At 40.8% G+C, this 16,112-nt stretch overlaps 1 protein-coding gene across 1 annotated transcript in view; it reads left to right on the top strand.

The window, feature by feature from the left end:
- The window catches only part of MYRFL (myelin regulatory factor like), a 112,890-nt gene that overhangs the window by 24,378 nt on the left and 72,400 nt on the right, over positions 1-16,112 (top strand). Inside the window, exon 2 of the mRNA XM_040978215.1 lies at positions 6,318-6,408. Coding sequence (XP_040834149.1) covers positions 6,318-6,408 — 91 coding nt within the window. The remainder of the gene's footprint in view (positions 1-6,317; positions 6,409-16,112) is intronic.

Genomic DNA, 16,112 nt, shown 5'->3' with positions numbered 1-16,112 from the left:
GTAGCTGGGGCTTGAACAGACACCCCAGTTTTGGATGTTGGTATTGCAACAGTGGTTTAAGCTGATGCATCACCAACTTCAGCTCCAGCCATAACCAATGTTCTCCTTCCTCTCATGGGATTGTGAGCTTGTCTGTGATTTTATGCCTGGGCACGAAGCAGATATTATATAAATGTATAAATAAGTAGGTTGAAGAAATTTTCAGTTAATAGATTGGGAATGTCTGTGGGCCAGTACCATTCTTGCTCAACTGCCCGTGACTAGAGTGTGACTAAACATTGACATTAGATTTTAGATCCTCTTTTATTTTCAGTGGATTTTCATAAGTATCCTTAGCAGTTGAGAGATGGGGACTATTTTGTTTCTCATCCTCCCCACCATCTCCTTTTTTTCTCCTCTGACTCTGTAATATCTATTAGCACTTCTGCTCTATTTTCTCATGAACATTTTGCAGGGAAAACTGTGTTTAGGCCCAAAAAGGCATCAATTTGGGAGATCCTTGTTGCTTTTTAGACTCCTTTCTAACAGCTAGAACAATAGCCATTGCATTACATCATCATATCTGTTGTCTGACTGCTCTGGGTTTGTCCTGTAGCTCAAAGCATGAAACAATAAAGAAAGGAACAGGGGACTTCAGGGTTGTGGCAAGTGATGTGGGAGGGGGATTTATCAGATACAAATAAGGGAGGTTTTTATAGAGAACTGGGTGGTGCACAGGCAAGTGGGTGGAGGAGGCTGGGAGGACTGGCTGGAAGGTCTGTGCTGTTCCTGTCTTGCTTCCATCCTTGGAGAAGCCCCTGAGGCACATGTGTGAGAGAACTTCAGAAAGTTCTCGAAGGACGCTGGTGTTGGGTGAAGTGATTAAAGCACTTCCTTGCAGGCCTTACATTCCATATTGGAATTTCTGGTTTCAAGTCCTTATTTAGCTCCTCATTCTTGATGCTGGCTAATGCAAGTAACTGCAAATAGCAGGTGATAGCTGGAGCAGTTGACAGCTCAACTATTTGGGTCCCATGCAGATGACCTGGGTTGAGATCTGGGCTCCTGGCCCTTAGACATTGGAGGAGTGAATCAGGAGGTAGATAATCTCTGCTTGACCAAATCCATCTGTCTGTTTCTTTGCTTTTCAAATAAAAAGATATTTTTTAAAAAGTTGATAGAAAATGCTTGTTATGGAAAACCTGTGCTAACTACATATGGATTTTTAAGAAAAAATTGCACAGAAAATAAACAGAATTACGTTTTCCAAGAACTTTTGAAGTACTTTGGTATATTGACTATTAGACTCTGTGGATATAAATTGGATTTCTCCGTGGTACCCCTTAATGTGTTGGGCTTCATAACCAAGTGCTTCTCCCTTTTCTGTATAAGTCCGTGAAGAGCAGGTCAAATCACTGCCCTGTAGCTGGCTTTGTGCCTGGAACTGGAGGTAGAGGACCAGGGTAAGAGGCTGTCTGCATAAAAACAATGAAGGGGCAGCCCGTCTGACTCTTGCAGGCAGGTTGGGCAATGCTTCTCCTCGTGTCAGTAGGACAGTGGCAGCCCTTCCCAAGTACACAGAAATATCTAGAAAAGGATGGAATCCAGATATGAAAGTCTGCTTTCCTGATAGGAAAGGAAATGCCCATGTCTGTACTCTTCTAGTTAGGGTGTTAGAAACAAGTTTTTGGGACAATTAGAGTAAAGTGATTATTTCTTAAAGCATGAGATTTATTTTAAAAGCTCCTGGAGAGTGCTGTGTGAGTGTATAAACTCTGAAAACAACCTAATCTGACACTGTGGATTTATCTTGTTGACTATTTCCTTTTGGGTGTGGAAGACACAAATGTCATTTTTGGAGTCTTAGAGAAAGAAGCTACTACAAGGATCCTGTCCTTGTTTATTTAGATGTTGAATGGGGCATGTCATGGAGCTGTCAGAATTGTTAGAATTTGTGACCCACCTACCTGGGGCTGGTGGGGGCTGGTGTGTGATGAAAGTGATGCATCAGTCAGTTCTTAACATCTGTGAGCGGCTCTCATTCTTTCTGGGGAATTGTGTGTGTGTGTGTATGCACGTACACATGAGTGCATGGGGGGTGTTCTGTTTAAAGCAGATGGAACACCAGCTGGGGCTTCAGTGGGAAACTAAACAAATTTTCCCTTCCATCTGCTTGTCTTAGCAGTTGGCTTGTCCAAAGCCCAGTGAAGCAGTAGAAGCAAGGCCATTCTCCTGCAGTTGGCTGGCATCGTCAGGGTACGTGGAGGAGCACTGACTGCTGGTGGCAATGACTGGGGTGGGAACAATTTGGGTGGAAGTGAGAGCAAGCTCAAGAGTCAAGGCAGGCTGAGGCTGGCTTCCTTTCATGCTACTTGCAGGCTCTGGGGTGCTGGGCAAGCTGGTTCACCTGCACAAGCAGGTGATGTCTGCCTCCCAGGGCCAGTAGGAAGATTACATGAGGTCATGCAAGGAAAGTGCTTGTCTTTTTGCTTGGCTTGATGAAGAACTCCAAATTCTGAGTCCCTGGGCAACTGGAGTGATGTTTGAATGGGTCTGCCTTTTCCTGTTCTTGTCTTCATATAATCCTTTCCCACAATACAACTGGAATGCCATGTAGAGTTTATCATGCCATTTCCAGAGGTTCCCCCCACCCCATTGCTCTGACTATCTCTTCTATCCCTACACACCTGTGTTGTGGCCACACAAGAATGATCTTTTCCTCACACAGGTCCAGTGCAGTCCAGTCAACCTAGGCTCTTGCTGTTGCCATTCCTGCCTGATGAGCTCTGCCTTGAGCTTTGAGGGGCTGCTTCCTTTCTGAGAGAGGCTCCAAGTTGAGCGGAACTTCTCTTTGCCACCGCTTCTCATGCCACCCTGTTTTATTTTCATCACTACCTCAAGATCCTGTTTATCCATTTCCCTCATATCTGATGCATGTCTGATTTTCTTCTAATGTGGTAGGTGCCTAATAAATATTGATTGAATAAATAAAAGAGAAAATGTACCTTCTCCTGTTCATTGTATTGCTGTCTTCTCCTTTCTTCAAAGTCTAGTTCAAGTCTAAGCTCTCTTGCGAGGCCATTTCTGACCCCTGTGTCTTTTAAGCATCTCCTTCTCCTATAAGCCTAGAAGACACTTGGGCTGTGTCTCCCCATTTCCCTTTTGGCCCATGTCTCAAACTATACTTGACCATACTTCTCCACTATTTCCACAGTTCTGGAACACAGAGAAAGAAAAGGCCTCCAGTTTTTCTTTTAAAGAGTGAACATGAAACACGAGGAATATTGGAATGTGAGAAAGAGGGTTGAAGTATTGTATATATAGATTGTCCTTGGCAAGCCCCCACACAAAATTCATTAAGCCTTCATTACATTGTGTAGCATTTGTTTCAAATTTTAGTAAGATGAAAGAAAAGAGCTTTTCATTGCTGGCAAACACCAAAAATAATAATTTCAGAATCTATGCATGTGAACATTATGGTCCCCTAGAAAAGGAAAGCATTTTAGACAACAAAGTGTGTCACAGAAAATGAGGATTGGGAATTCCCAAAGATAATACTGCCATAAGCAGTATCCTTGTCACCCTTCTCAATGGCGAACATGAGGACATCTCCCCGCCCTTTTTTTTAAATCCTGGGCAATTGATTGCAGTAAAACTAACTCCCCTGCTCTCCTTAGTTTAACGTTTGGATATAGGGTTTCAGATAGTGATTCTTGATAGTGGTAAGCAGCATCTGCAGTGGGATAATTGTACAGGAGGTTTTCTCTTACAGTTGTTTGGGAAATGTGTGGTTGAAAGGCTCTCATGACCCTCAAAATATTGTGATAAAACGAAGGCTTGGGCACAGGGCTCTGCAAGAAACACAGATGTCACACACCGTTGTTATTGCGATGCTAGTGTAATCACCTGAGCAGAGAGGGCGGGATAAAGGAGAGCACATGGAGTAGTGATCACATGTCCTAGTTATGCCTGCACTTCATTGATGGGTCATCAGTTTAATCCTCTCTAGAGAAGACATTCATTCATTCTGTGGTCAGTTCTAAATCAGGAAAGGGCAAGATGATGAGGTTACATCAACGAATTTGACAACTATGATCTTTGCCCAGACCTTTTCTAGGGAGAATGTAGGTAATCATTAAGAGGTTTTGATTCAAGATTTATTAATCCAAAACCTTAGAGGTGGTCAGATATGTAGACCTTTTTTGTGTATGTCTCCATCAGGGTTTGAGAATCCTTATATTCTTCCAAAATCTACAAATATTTTATTGTGGCTGTATTGAACAGGTTAATTTAGGAGTGTTTATGTTTTTGTAGTATTCTTTCTTTTTAATACAAATTATTTTGTGCATTTGTTCATCTTTTGATTATATCATAATTTAAAAACATTTCCTTTTATTTTATTAAGCTTATCCCTAGGAATTATATTCCTTTTATATATGATATCTTTTTGAATTACATTTTCTTCATAGCTATTTATGTATGAACATATATTTATTTTTAAACATGCAATTTTTGTGATAGCTCCTTTGTTGATATTGCATAGTATTTGTAATGTTTTAGTTGCCATTCTTCGGTTTTTTAAGTTTACATTTACATCATATGCAAATTGCCCCACCTCTCTGACTTTCACAATGTTCATTTTGTTGATTAAATAAATTATGTAGTAATGTAACAAAACAATCATTTTATATTTTAACATAAATGGAGATAATTACGATTTTAAAAATCATTGAACATGTTACTGATTGTTATTTGTTGTGAGTTTTCTATCACACGCACACACACACACGTAAGAAATCTATATTTATATGTGTGAATGTACTCATTTATAACCTTAAGGAAACAGTCACTGAAGTCCATGTTGAATGGGCATTACATTTTGGCATCAAGATGGTAAAAAACTACCATACCTTTGATGCATGAATTCTTATATGGAATCATCTTTGTCTTCCTTGATGATAAAATCTTAATATTGAATTTTCACAACATGTGTTCAGGGTTCGGGTATATATTCACAAATATCAGTCTGTACTTTTCCTTATGGATCTCCTGCCTTTCAGATTTTGGCATTGGTGTTATGATGACTTTACACATATGATTTTCTTCCTTTTCTGTGTTCCAGGATTGTGAAATAATAGATGTTATTAAATGGATATTATTAAAATTAAGTCATGATTCACAAGGCCATTGTTACCTGGCCTGTTTTCATACTTACTTGCTTATTTATTATTTTATGTGAAAGACAGAGTGGCAGCAAGAGGAAGAGACAGAGAAGAGAAATTTTCCATTCACTGATTCACTCTCCAAATGCCCGTAATGGTCAAGGCTGAGCCAGACTGCAGCCAGAGCCCAGAACTCTGCTGGATTTTCCCAGGGTGGCAGGGGCCCAAGCACCTGAGCTGTCTCCTGCTGCCTTCCAGACACATGAGCAGGAAGCTGGATCCGATACTTGCTACAACTTGAACCAGCACTCCTATATGGGATTCCTGTGTCCCAGGTTGCAACTTAAGCAGATGTCACACAACACCTACCACTTCACATTTAATTTCAACCAACTTCCCTGTTTATTTTCTGGCCATTTCTAATATTTTTTCACTTGTTTGTCTTGAGTTTTCTAGTTATAAAAGGATATTACCCACAAATAGAGATAACTGTCTTCTCTATAATATGACCCTATATCTTGTATTCTTTTAAAATGCTAACAATATTTACTATAATTAGAAAAAAATCCAGCATGATTTCATAAACCAAGAAAAAGAACTACACTATTGTGCTACATTTTATGAACTCTGACAAAAATTCAAATAAGATCAAAATTCTTGCTGAGCATAATTGGAAATAATTCGCTTAACACACCAACCATCTGTCCATCCATCCATCTGTTCATCTTTCTTTCCTTCTTTTAATCCAACAAGTGCATGTTTGCTGTTTGCTTGTTTCATGTTATGAATCCTTGAAGGTACAGTAAGAAAGGGTTACATATTTGAGAGACAGATGACAGGTAAATAGATTTATATCTGTCTATATATGATAGATAACAAAAGACATGCAAAATAAGCAGCTCTAATGGTGAACAAGGAAATGATTACGGGGCTATGCAAGCGCACAAGAAGGGGCAGCTTAACAAGTCATGGATTTGCTGGAAGAATGTAACATCCAAGGAGATTTCCAAAGAACATATATGAGTAAAAAAGCGTATGAGAATGACCACACTTTCAGCAAAAGCATTGTGACATTTACTTGCTTTGAGACTCTGGGGTGAGAGTTTGTCAAATGTTTCAGTTGTTGGTTGTTCTGAAATCCTCATGGTTTTCAAGATTTTCCCTTTGTCTTTGCAGCCCAGGGAGCCAACAGCACTCTGGAAAACCCTGCCCTGGATACCAGTCTGCTGGAGGAGTTCTTGGGCAACGATTTTGATCTGGGGGCTCTGTAAGTAATGAGAAGGTTGTTTTCCATTTGATGTTCTGAAGTGGGATAACTAAATAATAGTTTAATTGAATAATCAAATAAGCCCGGAAGCTTCTATTATATATCTTGAGCAGATTTCACTGGCAAAGCCATTTAGGCCCAGGGTTTCCTTTGTGGGAAGTCTTGCTTGCTCTGCCTCCCTCCTATCATGAGTTCAATGCCTTTAAAATATGTGGGACTCTTCAGGTTGTCTATTATTGGTGGCTGCCCCCTTAGACAATCATGTCTTCCAAGGAGTTTGTCCATTTACCTGAATTGTCAAATTCGCTGGCATAAGCTTTTCATATTTCCTTTTGCTTTTTAACAATTGAAAGATATATAGTTTTACCCAAATTAACTATGTAAAGATTGTCAAAATTAAAAAAAAAGAAATATATATAGTTAAGATGCTTTTGTTATTCTTGTACCAGTAATCTCTGTTTTCCCTTGATCAATTTGGCTGGAGGCTTATCAAACCTTTTCAAAGAATCAGGTTAAATATATTGTTGTTTTGTATTACATTTTGTTGATTTCTGATCTTAATTTCAGATATTAACATAGCTACTTCAGCTTCACTTTTACTTCTTCCCTCAAATTCATTGGAATTAAGTTTTTACTGTGTATGGTTCTACAAATGTTGATGGTCTCTAGCGTTCTATAGCCAACCATGGTTAGGATTCATACAGTCCTCTCACCTGAACATGTCCCTTATGTGAACATGTCTCCTTTATGGTGAACCTGACTCAAATGCTTGCCCATAATCCCCACTAACCACTGACTTGTTCTTACTCCGTACAGTCTTGTTTCTTCCAGAAGATCACATGAATAAAACAGTATAATCTTTTGAGTCTGGCATATTTCATTTGGCAGAATGTCTTAGGTCAATAGTTCATACCTTTTTGTTGCTGAGAAAGACTCTTTTGAGTTGTTATAACACAATTTATCTGTTTACCTACTTGACAATATTTAGACATTTTCATTTGTGGGTATTATGAATAATGTCTTCATAAATATCCATGTATAGATTTTTTGTGTAATGAATAGTTTAACTTCTCTGGGATAAATACTTAAGATCTGGACCTCTGGATCATGTTGTAACTTCAACTGCAGAAATTATCAAATTTTCTAGAATGATTACATCATTTTATATTACCACAGATAAAGATTAAATTGCTTTTCTCTATCATAAATTTCAAAATTTTATTATTATAGCCATTCTAACAGGTTTATAGTGGTGTTACATGACATTTTAATTTGCATTTTTCTAATGATGAATGAATTTGGGCATCATTTCATGTGCTTCTTTGCCATTCATACATATAATCATTTGCCACTTTAAAAATATTAGAATTATTTTCTTATCACTTGGTTTGAAAAATGCTTAAGTATTTTGGATGTAAGGGCTTTGTCATATGTATGATTAATCGATATTTCTCCCAGTTCCTAACTTATGTTTCCATTCTCTTCTCAGTATGTTTCTCAAAGTAAAAGTTTTAGTTTTGATGATGTGGAACTTGTAGATTTTATGTAGGATTTTATCTTATGTGCTTTGTAGTAAAAGCACAAACTTTGTATAATACAAGTCCACAGAAATTTTCACCTTTTTCTTTTTCTGAAAGTCTTAGGGCTTTACATTTTACTTTTAGATTTAGGATACATTTTGAATTAATTTTTATATGAGGTTTGAGATATAGGTCAAAATCATTTTTTTTAAAAGAATGTCTAATTATTCTAGAATGATTATGTGGATAGCCTTTCTGCAGTGAATTGCCTTTATACTGCTGTAAAAAAAGGAGCTGACAAGATTTATTTGAGTCTGTTTCTAGAATCTTACTGTTCCATTCATCTATGTGCCTTTCATTTTGTCAATACTATACTGTCTTGATTATTGTACTTTTTCTTAAAGTAACACAGTGTAAGTTCTCCAAGTTTTTTTTCTTTTTCAAAATTATTTGGCTATTCTGGCTCCTTTGAATTCCTACACAAATATGAGAATCAACTTGTTGACCTCTAGGCAATCCTGCTGAAATTTGCTCAGCATTGTATTATGCCTGGAAATCATTTGGGGAAGAATTGTCATTGATTACTTATTTAATCTCTGAAAACTGTAGTGATATTCTGTTTTTTGTTCTTTATATTGATGATTTGTTTCTGATTTTCCTCTCGCTGTCTCTTTTTTATTAGCCTATTTAGATATTTATCAACTTTACTCTTCTTTTCAGTTGGTACATGGCTCTTTTTGCTTGCAGTCACTTGTGCCACTCCCTCCAGTGAGTTCCAGGTCTGGGTTCTTATGTTAGATTTCTACCGTGGTCTCCACAGCCCCAACTCCTGGCTCACCAGTCTCCACCTCCTGTGATACCATGCTGAGGCTGCACCATTGTTTGTGTAACCTTTCTCCCACTTCCGGTTGGAGCAGGTCCCTGGATTAGGGAGACACCAGGTATCCTATATAGTTAGATTGTTGTTGGTGCTGATCTTTCTTTCCAAAACCTGTTGGCCATTAGGTCTGAAGGCCACACAGACCTATTTTGACCCATACGATGCCATAATCGGTATTATTTTCCTATGGGAGCAGTGCAATCCACTTAACTTAGTGAGTTCTCGCGAGCTCAGCATATGCACAGTTCACTGTTGTCCCCTGCAGTGCTAAAACTTGCCACAGTACACAAAATGTACTTCTACTAGAGTTCTTGATTTGCTGGCTGTCAGGTCTGAGGGCTACCCAGACTTGTCTTGGGTGGTACCTGTAGAATGGCATGTTGTTGCAGTTCACTGAGTCAGAAATGAATTCATTCCCAGCTCAGTGTGTGCACAGTACTGTCCGTAGCCCTTGCTTCCTTAAACAAAATGGCGCCCAATTTGGCTCTAGGGGGCTGACTGGGCTGTGAAATCCACCCTGTTCTTGCATTGCCTGTCTGGGATCTGCTGCTCTGTCTCTACTCCTGGTCAAATCAAACAGCCCAGTAGGAGAGGCAATTCTTTGTCTGGGTTCACCTCCCAAGCTCTCAGTGAAAGTCTCTTCCCACCTGGTTGCTGGTGGAGTTCTAGCTGTTGGTGGAGATCAGATCATCGCTCATTAAATGCTGCTGGGGTATCAGTCAAGGTATCACCACATGCTGCTTTCCTGTGTCTTTCGGTCTCTGGGTACCCTCTGCTGTTGTTCTGTCTTCTCCTATTTCCTGGAATGTGCCCTCTCTGCTTCATGCCAGCTAATATTTCACCGTCTGTTTAAACATGTCCTAATCCTATTCCACCATCTTAATTCTTGTCATTTCTGGGAAATTTTTGCTAATTATTTCTTCACATTTGTTTTTTTCTGTATCAGTGTCATTCTTTTTCCCAGTCTCCAACAATAAGATGTTAGGCCTTTTGATAGGTACACAGGTTCCTGAGGCTTGCAGCTCAATCAGGGTTTTTGTTTTTATTTTTTCCCTAGTCTTACTTATCTTTGTTGTTCAGACTGTATACTTTCTATTGATCTGTCTTCAAGTTCACAAACCCTCCTCTGTCATTATCACCTCAATGCTTTGGTTGATCCCACTTTAGCATAGCCTGAACCTTAGTGGTGGTAGTGAAGCTGACTTGTGGATCTTTTATGTATGTGGTTCTTCCTGCTGTTTGACCATAGAGACATCTTTGCCAACAGAATAGTGGAAATTATGCAAGTCATACACAGAGGGAGGGAAGGAGAGGGACTGGCAGAGAGTAAGAGAGAAGAATAGAGAGAGGAAAAGCGATGCTGAGTGTCTGGGTCCATGTTTGAAGCTCCAGGCACTGCTTGCATGGGCTGAACCCAGACACTAGTCGCTGTGTCTGCCCATCACAGGCTTCTAATGCCATCCAAGCAGCTGGCACGAATTATCAACAGCAGCTATATTCTCATTTTCTGCTGAAAGTTTCCTTGCCCTCTCCCCACCCCCAGTGTCTTTCTGAGAGAAGCACAGCTGATTCCCCCAGAGCTGTTTAGTCATCTGAGCCACTTTAGGATTAGCAGAAAGACCTGGAGCTGCTTAGAGGGACAACAGTCTTAGTCCCAGGGCTGTCTTCTCACTTGGGAGGTCTGACAACTGCCACACATTCTTAAGACTCCAGGATAATAGGAACTCTTCTGGCAGGTCCAAAGATGTCCGCCCACAGACATCCCCGCCCCAAAAGAGATTTAGGGTTGGTTTGTCTAGTGAGAGAGGGGTTGGGAGCTGGATTATAGGTGGCATAGAGAAGGAATATTATGGAGCATTTGCTAAGCATTGGGCATTGCTCTTTGGGGTTTACATATTCAGTTATTTAATTCCATATAAACGAACTGATGCAATACAGTTCATTTGCTAAGGCTCTACCAAATGTAGAATTATCTCTATCTTGCAGACAAGGAGACTGCGATGCAGCAAGATTATGTAACTATCCACAGGTCACTAAGTGGCAGGGCTGGGATTAACATCTACTGGATCTAAGTCATGTTGCCCCTTTTTTCTCCATGTTATTTTAGGGAATGTGGTGGAGTAATGTGAACCTCAGGCAGGTATGTTAAAAGTACCTAGAATTAAGTAGCCAAGGGTGTGGCTCCGAAAAGCTCTGAACCTTAATTCTGTGGAGACTGTCAGAGTGCAGGTTCGCTAAAAAACATCCCACCATCAGATAGCCTGTTATTACTGATAAAAACATGCTAAGGTGTATGCAGTTAACTTGAGCTGCAATAAAAGTCTCAGTGACAATAAGCAGATACAGGTCCAGTCCATGACCATAGGGATATGGAGCTGGCACAGTGATTGTCACACCTGAATGAACTGCTCAGCTACTCCAAGCATTGAATCTAAGTACCAGACTCTTTGTGCAAGTTAATTGTGTCTGTCCCATTAGTCTGGGGAGACATTTTTGGTGGGTGGGTGGCTGGGATAGCAGGACTGAGATTCAGATCTGCGTTTACTAAAATCCTGAGCAACTGCTCTACCAACTAGCCTGTAAATTATGCTTGTATAAACTGTCAGTGCTCATGCTTTATCTGAAGGGACTATTAGGCTTCAAAACAACTGAGAGCCGGTTTGAATCTCCTAGACGCATCTTCAGATCTCTAATATATTTTTTTCTCCTAGGCTCATTTTCAGATCTCCAGTATGTTTTTTAAAATGGAATTTCTAAACATGCATATTAGAGTTCTCCAAATGCTTTAATGACAACTCATCCTAGGAGATGCTGGGGTTGGGAGAAGAAGATTCAGAGTTTCCCAATCAATCATTAAGCTTATGACTCACTGGCATAAGCCAAACTGAACAAACTACAGGACTTCTCAGAGCTTTTATGTGCTAAAGTCCAGCTGGGAAAGGGCAGTGGTATATAGCATGTCTTACACTTACTTGGCCATGGACCACTTCAGGGAGGTGTGGACTTGTATCCAAGCTTTGGGATATGCTTCTCAGGATTTCCTTATTTTTCCATAAAAATCTCTTTCTCTTCTGTCTGAGCTCAGTTCTGTGAGTAGGTAAAAGGGTTCTGCAAATTACTGTTAGCCCTTTGCTTTCTTACATGGCAGCATCCAGAGCAGCCCTCTGCCCTGAAGGAGCAGGTGGAGGTCCTCTCTGATTGCATTAGATTACCCAGCTGGTTACCTACTGCTATGGCTTCTGAAATCCCGGGAAATATCTAGATGCAGAGTGCTGCTTTGAGACAAGCTAGAGGACAAAAAAAGAACAAGAAGAGGCTGGCATTGTGGTTCAGCTGGCTATGAGTGCCCCATCTCATATCCAAATGCTGGTTCCAGTGCAGAAATTCCAGTTTAGCTACCTGCTGATGTGTTTGAGAAAGCAGTGGAAGATGGCCCAAGTGCTTGGGGGCTCTGCTGTCCACATGAAAGGCCTGGGTGGGGCTCTGGATACTGGCTTCAGTCTGGCTCAGCCTCAGTCATTGGTGGCCACTTTGGGAGTGAATAAGTGGATAATAAGCGGATACATAATCTCTTTCTTTGTTATCCTGCATTTCAAATAAATAAGTATTTTTTTTAAAGATGAAGACAGTGGGTGTGCATACATGTGCCCAAGGGAGAGAAAGTTTTGAAAAATAAAGAGACCAGTAAATCTTTAAGACTAGCCTTGTTTTCTTGAAAAATTTCCAAGAGGTCACCTGCTTCCTTCCTGTACTCAATGTGGCTACCAGGGAGCTTCAGCATGAATTTTCACCCAGGAACTAGAAAAGTAGCTGCCCAGACAGGCTGAATCAGAATCTGTATTTTGACAGGAGCCCTGTGGCTTTCAGACCCATATTGCAGTTTGAAAACCCTGCCTTAGGTACCATAAACATGTCTCTTTCCCTACCAGCTGTCATAAGCCAAACCAAGCAATATACACAGTTTGGTTTGAGTGAGTATGACCAGTAGGGTGGCCATTCTAATGAGCTTCAGGCTGATGTTACAATCCTGCCTGCAGAATCTGTGTGATGGTTGAGTTTGAACATCTAATGTCATGGGATTTACTTAGGATTTGACTCACTGTGTGGGGTTGGATGACAAAATGACTTAGCTACTGTGTCCTAGTTATACTGCCAGGAAGGCGAAGCCAGCATGCTCTTGCCTATGATGTTGGGAGAGGGCTTGAGGTGGTGCACATAGCTTGTTAATGGTGTTTGAGTTTGTTGGTGTGACTTTTGCAAGAACTAAAGAAGAAGAGTAGCTAAAGCATTGCCTGATTCTCCATTCTCAGGATGGTTGTGCAAAAGGAAATTCCCTTGAATTAATTTGATAACAGCACCCTGTGATTTAGAGGATCATCTTAGGGGAAGACTGGCTAATTCCAGTTTGCCTGATTGCCAGATGAGCAGTCTTGGTTGAATCATTTCACCTCATCAAGCCTCAGTTTCATTGCCATGGATCAGGGCCAGTGATAATGCCTTTTCCTATAGGAGTTGTAGGTGTTGGCAGGGACAACACATACAAGGGATCAACAGTGTGCCTTATCCAGAGCAGGCTTTCAGAAGAGGTTCTCTTATCTAAAGCAGCAGAGGTGGGGGAGTGTAAGAGGGTCAGAATCCCTGCAGTTTGTTAACACAGTGCTGGAGGAAGAGTAGTCTCTTCCTCGTCCTATTTCTTGCTCTATCAGGAAATGGTGTTCTTGGGTTACCTTATCCTCTGAGAACACTTCTGCCAAGGCCCTTTCCTATCCCAGGTTCCAGATTCAAGGGGAGAGGGTACAAACCCTAGGGACCCAAGTATTTATTGATTGCCCTCCACATGCCCATCACTGGGGTACAATGCAGCATGGGTGTACACACAGAGTCTGAGCTCACTCATCGACTGGCTCACTCTCCAAATGCCTGCAACAACCGAGACTGGGCCAGGCCAAGCATAGGAGCTGGGAACTGCCATCCAAGTGCCAGCCAGTTCCCACCCTGTTTAGCTTACAAGATCAGATGAGACTGGGCATGTTCAGGGCGGTATGGCCATAGACAGGAGTTGGGAACTCAGTCTAAGTCTCCCACACAAGTGGTAGGGACCCAGTTATCTGAGCCATGGTGAAGAGCAGCAGGAAGCTGGAACTATAAAGCAGAGCCAAGACTTGAACTCAGGAACTCTGGTATGGTATATTGATGTCCAATTGCATTTTAAGCAGTATGGCAAATGGTTGCCCTCAAGACATGTGTTAATGTGTTAAAGTTCATGTGAGAGGATAAATCATGCATAAGAAAAATGAAGTATCTTCAGTAACAACATTTTTTTCTAGCTGAAGAATTAAATTCAGCAGTGAATAGGAGAGCTGAAACCCTTGACAAGAAAGGCCATGGTTTGGGATCACCTGGCAGAGCACCAGCGAACTCTTCTTGGAATTGATGACCTAGGGTGATAATGCTGAGCAGATTGACTCTTCTGAGGCTTGGGACTTGTTTGAAAATTCTCTACAGGTGTTGCATGACCTTGCTCACCTCATGTCACTCCAGTGGAAAGAGAAAAGTAGTGGCAAGGAGTCTAAAGCCGTTCAATAAAATGAAGTCAAGTAAGAGTAAGAAAAAGGGGTAGAGGGTGGTAGATTATGTGATCAAGAAAGTCCTCTCTTAATATATGAATTTGTGTGTGAAGTTCACTCATGACCAAATGTAATTGTGAAAAGTCATTTGTATTTATTTGGTACCAGCTCTGTGCTAGGTAGGCACTGTGCTAAGCTGAGCTTGCTGTGAAGTGCAGTGGAGTGGAGCAGAGGCAGTTGGTGCTGTGCAAAGGCACTGTGGAAGTCATTGGAGAATCTGGGGATTGAATTGGTGAATTGTGAGTTCCTACTTGGGTGCTGCCTTAAGTACTATGTTTTAATACTGTATGCAGTCCTACAGCATGCCTAGTTGGGTCCTGAACATGCTAGGGGCACTCAAGCCTGAGTGGCTGCAGTCTGATAGAAATACTGGGTTCTCTGGAGGCAGCAGGCAGATGTCATAGATTATATATGATGGCACTTTAAAAAGTGTATAGAAAAGTAGAACTAAAAGGTCAGAATTGTGTTGCAAAGGGTAAAGTCATTACCTATGACACCAAAATTAAAAAACAGAAGTGCCAGTTCAGGTCCTGACTGCTGCTCCTATCCAGCTGCCTGCTGATGCAACTGACAAAGCAGTGGAAGACAACCCAAGTGCTTGGGCCCCTGTCATCCATGTGGGAAACCAATATGGACTTCCAGGCTCCTGGCTTCAGCTTGACCCAATGCAACCATTTGGAGAGTGAACCCGTGGATGGAAAATTCTCTCTCTCTCTTTCAAGTAAATAAAAATTCTAAAAGTATAAATTTAATTAAAAAGTTAAGTTTATTTTGGAGCAAAAGTTTGATATTCATGCATGAGCAAGGCTTTCAAAAAGTTCATGGAAAATGTGTATTATAGAAGAACTACCCATGGTGTCTGGTGTCTACTTTATGGAAATCACAGTCAGCAAATTCACAGCACAAAGGCCAAAGCAGGAGAACCTGCCTTGTTGGGATCTCGACCCTGAGCCGGCAGGAGTACACAGCACAGAAATAATCCCAAGCAACTGCATTTTTCTTGAAGCTAATCATCACTCTTGTTTTAGCAATTTGCCTAGTTTTGAAAGTTGCTATTGGTAATTCTTCCCTCAAATTCTCTGAAAAGAACTACAAATGTTCTCTAAAAGTATTTAAATGCAATGTGTGTAGGAGGGTGTAAAATACCATGAAATAGAGAAGTAGCTGTGGTGAAGTTTGGAAAGAGAAGTGAGATGTAAGGAAGGCACTTAAAAATTGCAAGCATTGGTTTCAGAGTTGCCAGCACAGACTCTTGTCACTCAGCACAGGAACCTAAAGTCTTGCCTGCTGCCTGGAGTGTACCATCCTGTTTACAACCTGCTATGCCATATTTCTTGTGTGAGTTGATCCACTTACCTGTAATTTTCAGTTTTAACTGACATTGGATTTAGAGGTTCCTCTACTGTACAAGTGACTAACAACTACCTACAGCCTTAGATGTGGAAGAGTGAGATCCCACAGCCAGCTACAACATAATCTGAAGATGTATCAGAGCTTGAGATGCTCAGAATCAGGAAGTTCAAGAGAGCTGCACATGTGGCACACACCAGTGGGTGATCAGTGCACCAGGTCCATTCCTTTCCCTGCGCTTGAGTTCAGTATTTTCAGTGGGAGTCACTTTTCCACTCATCTAGATTTTTGTACCACTTTCTGCCTAAATGATATTTTCATATTGCT

The sequence above is a fragment of the Ochotona curzoniae genome, unplaced genomic scaffold, assembly GCF_017591425.1.
Source record: "Ochotona curzoniae isolate NIBS_2020 unplaced genomic scaffold, NIBS_Ocur_1.0 contig_1014, whole genome shotgun sequence".
NCBI classification, from domain to species: Eukaryota; Metazoa; Chordata; class Mammalia; order Lagomorpha; family Ochotonidae; genus Ochotona; species Ochotona curzoniae.
The sequence above is the reverse complement of the archived record's forward strand: the minus strand, read 5'-3'. Positions and strand labels throughout refer to the sequence as shown.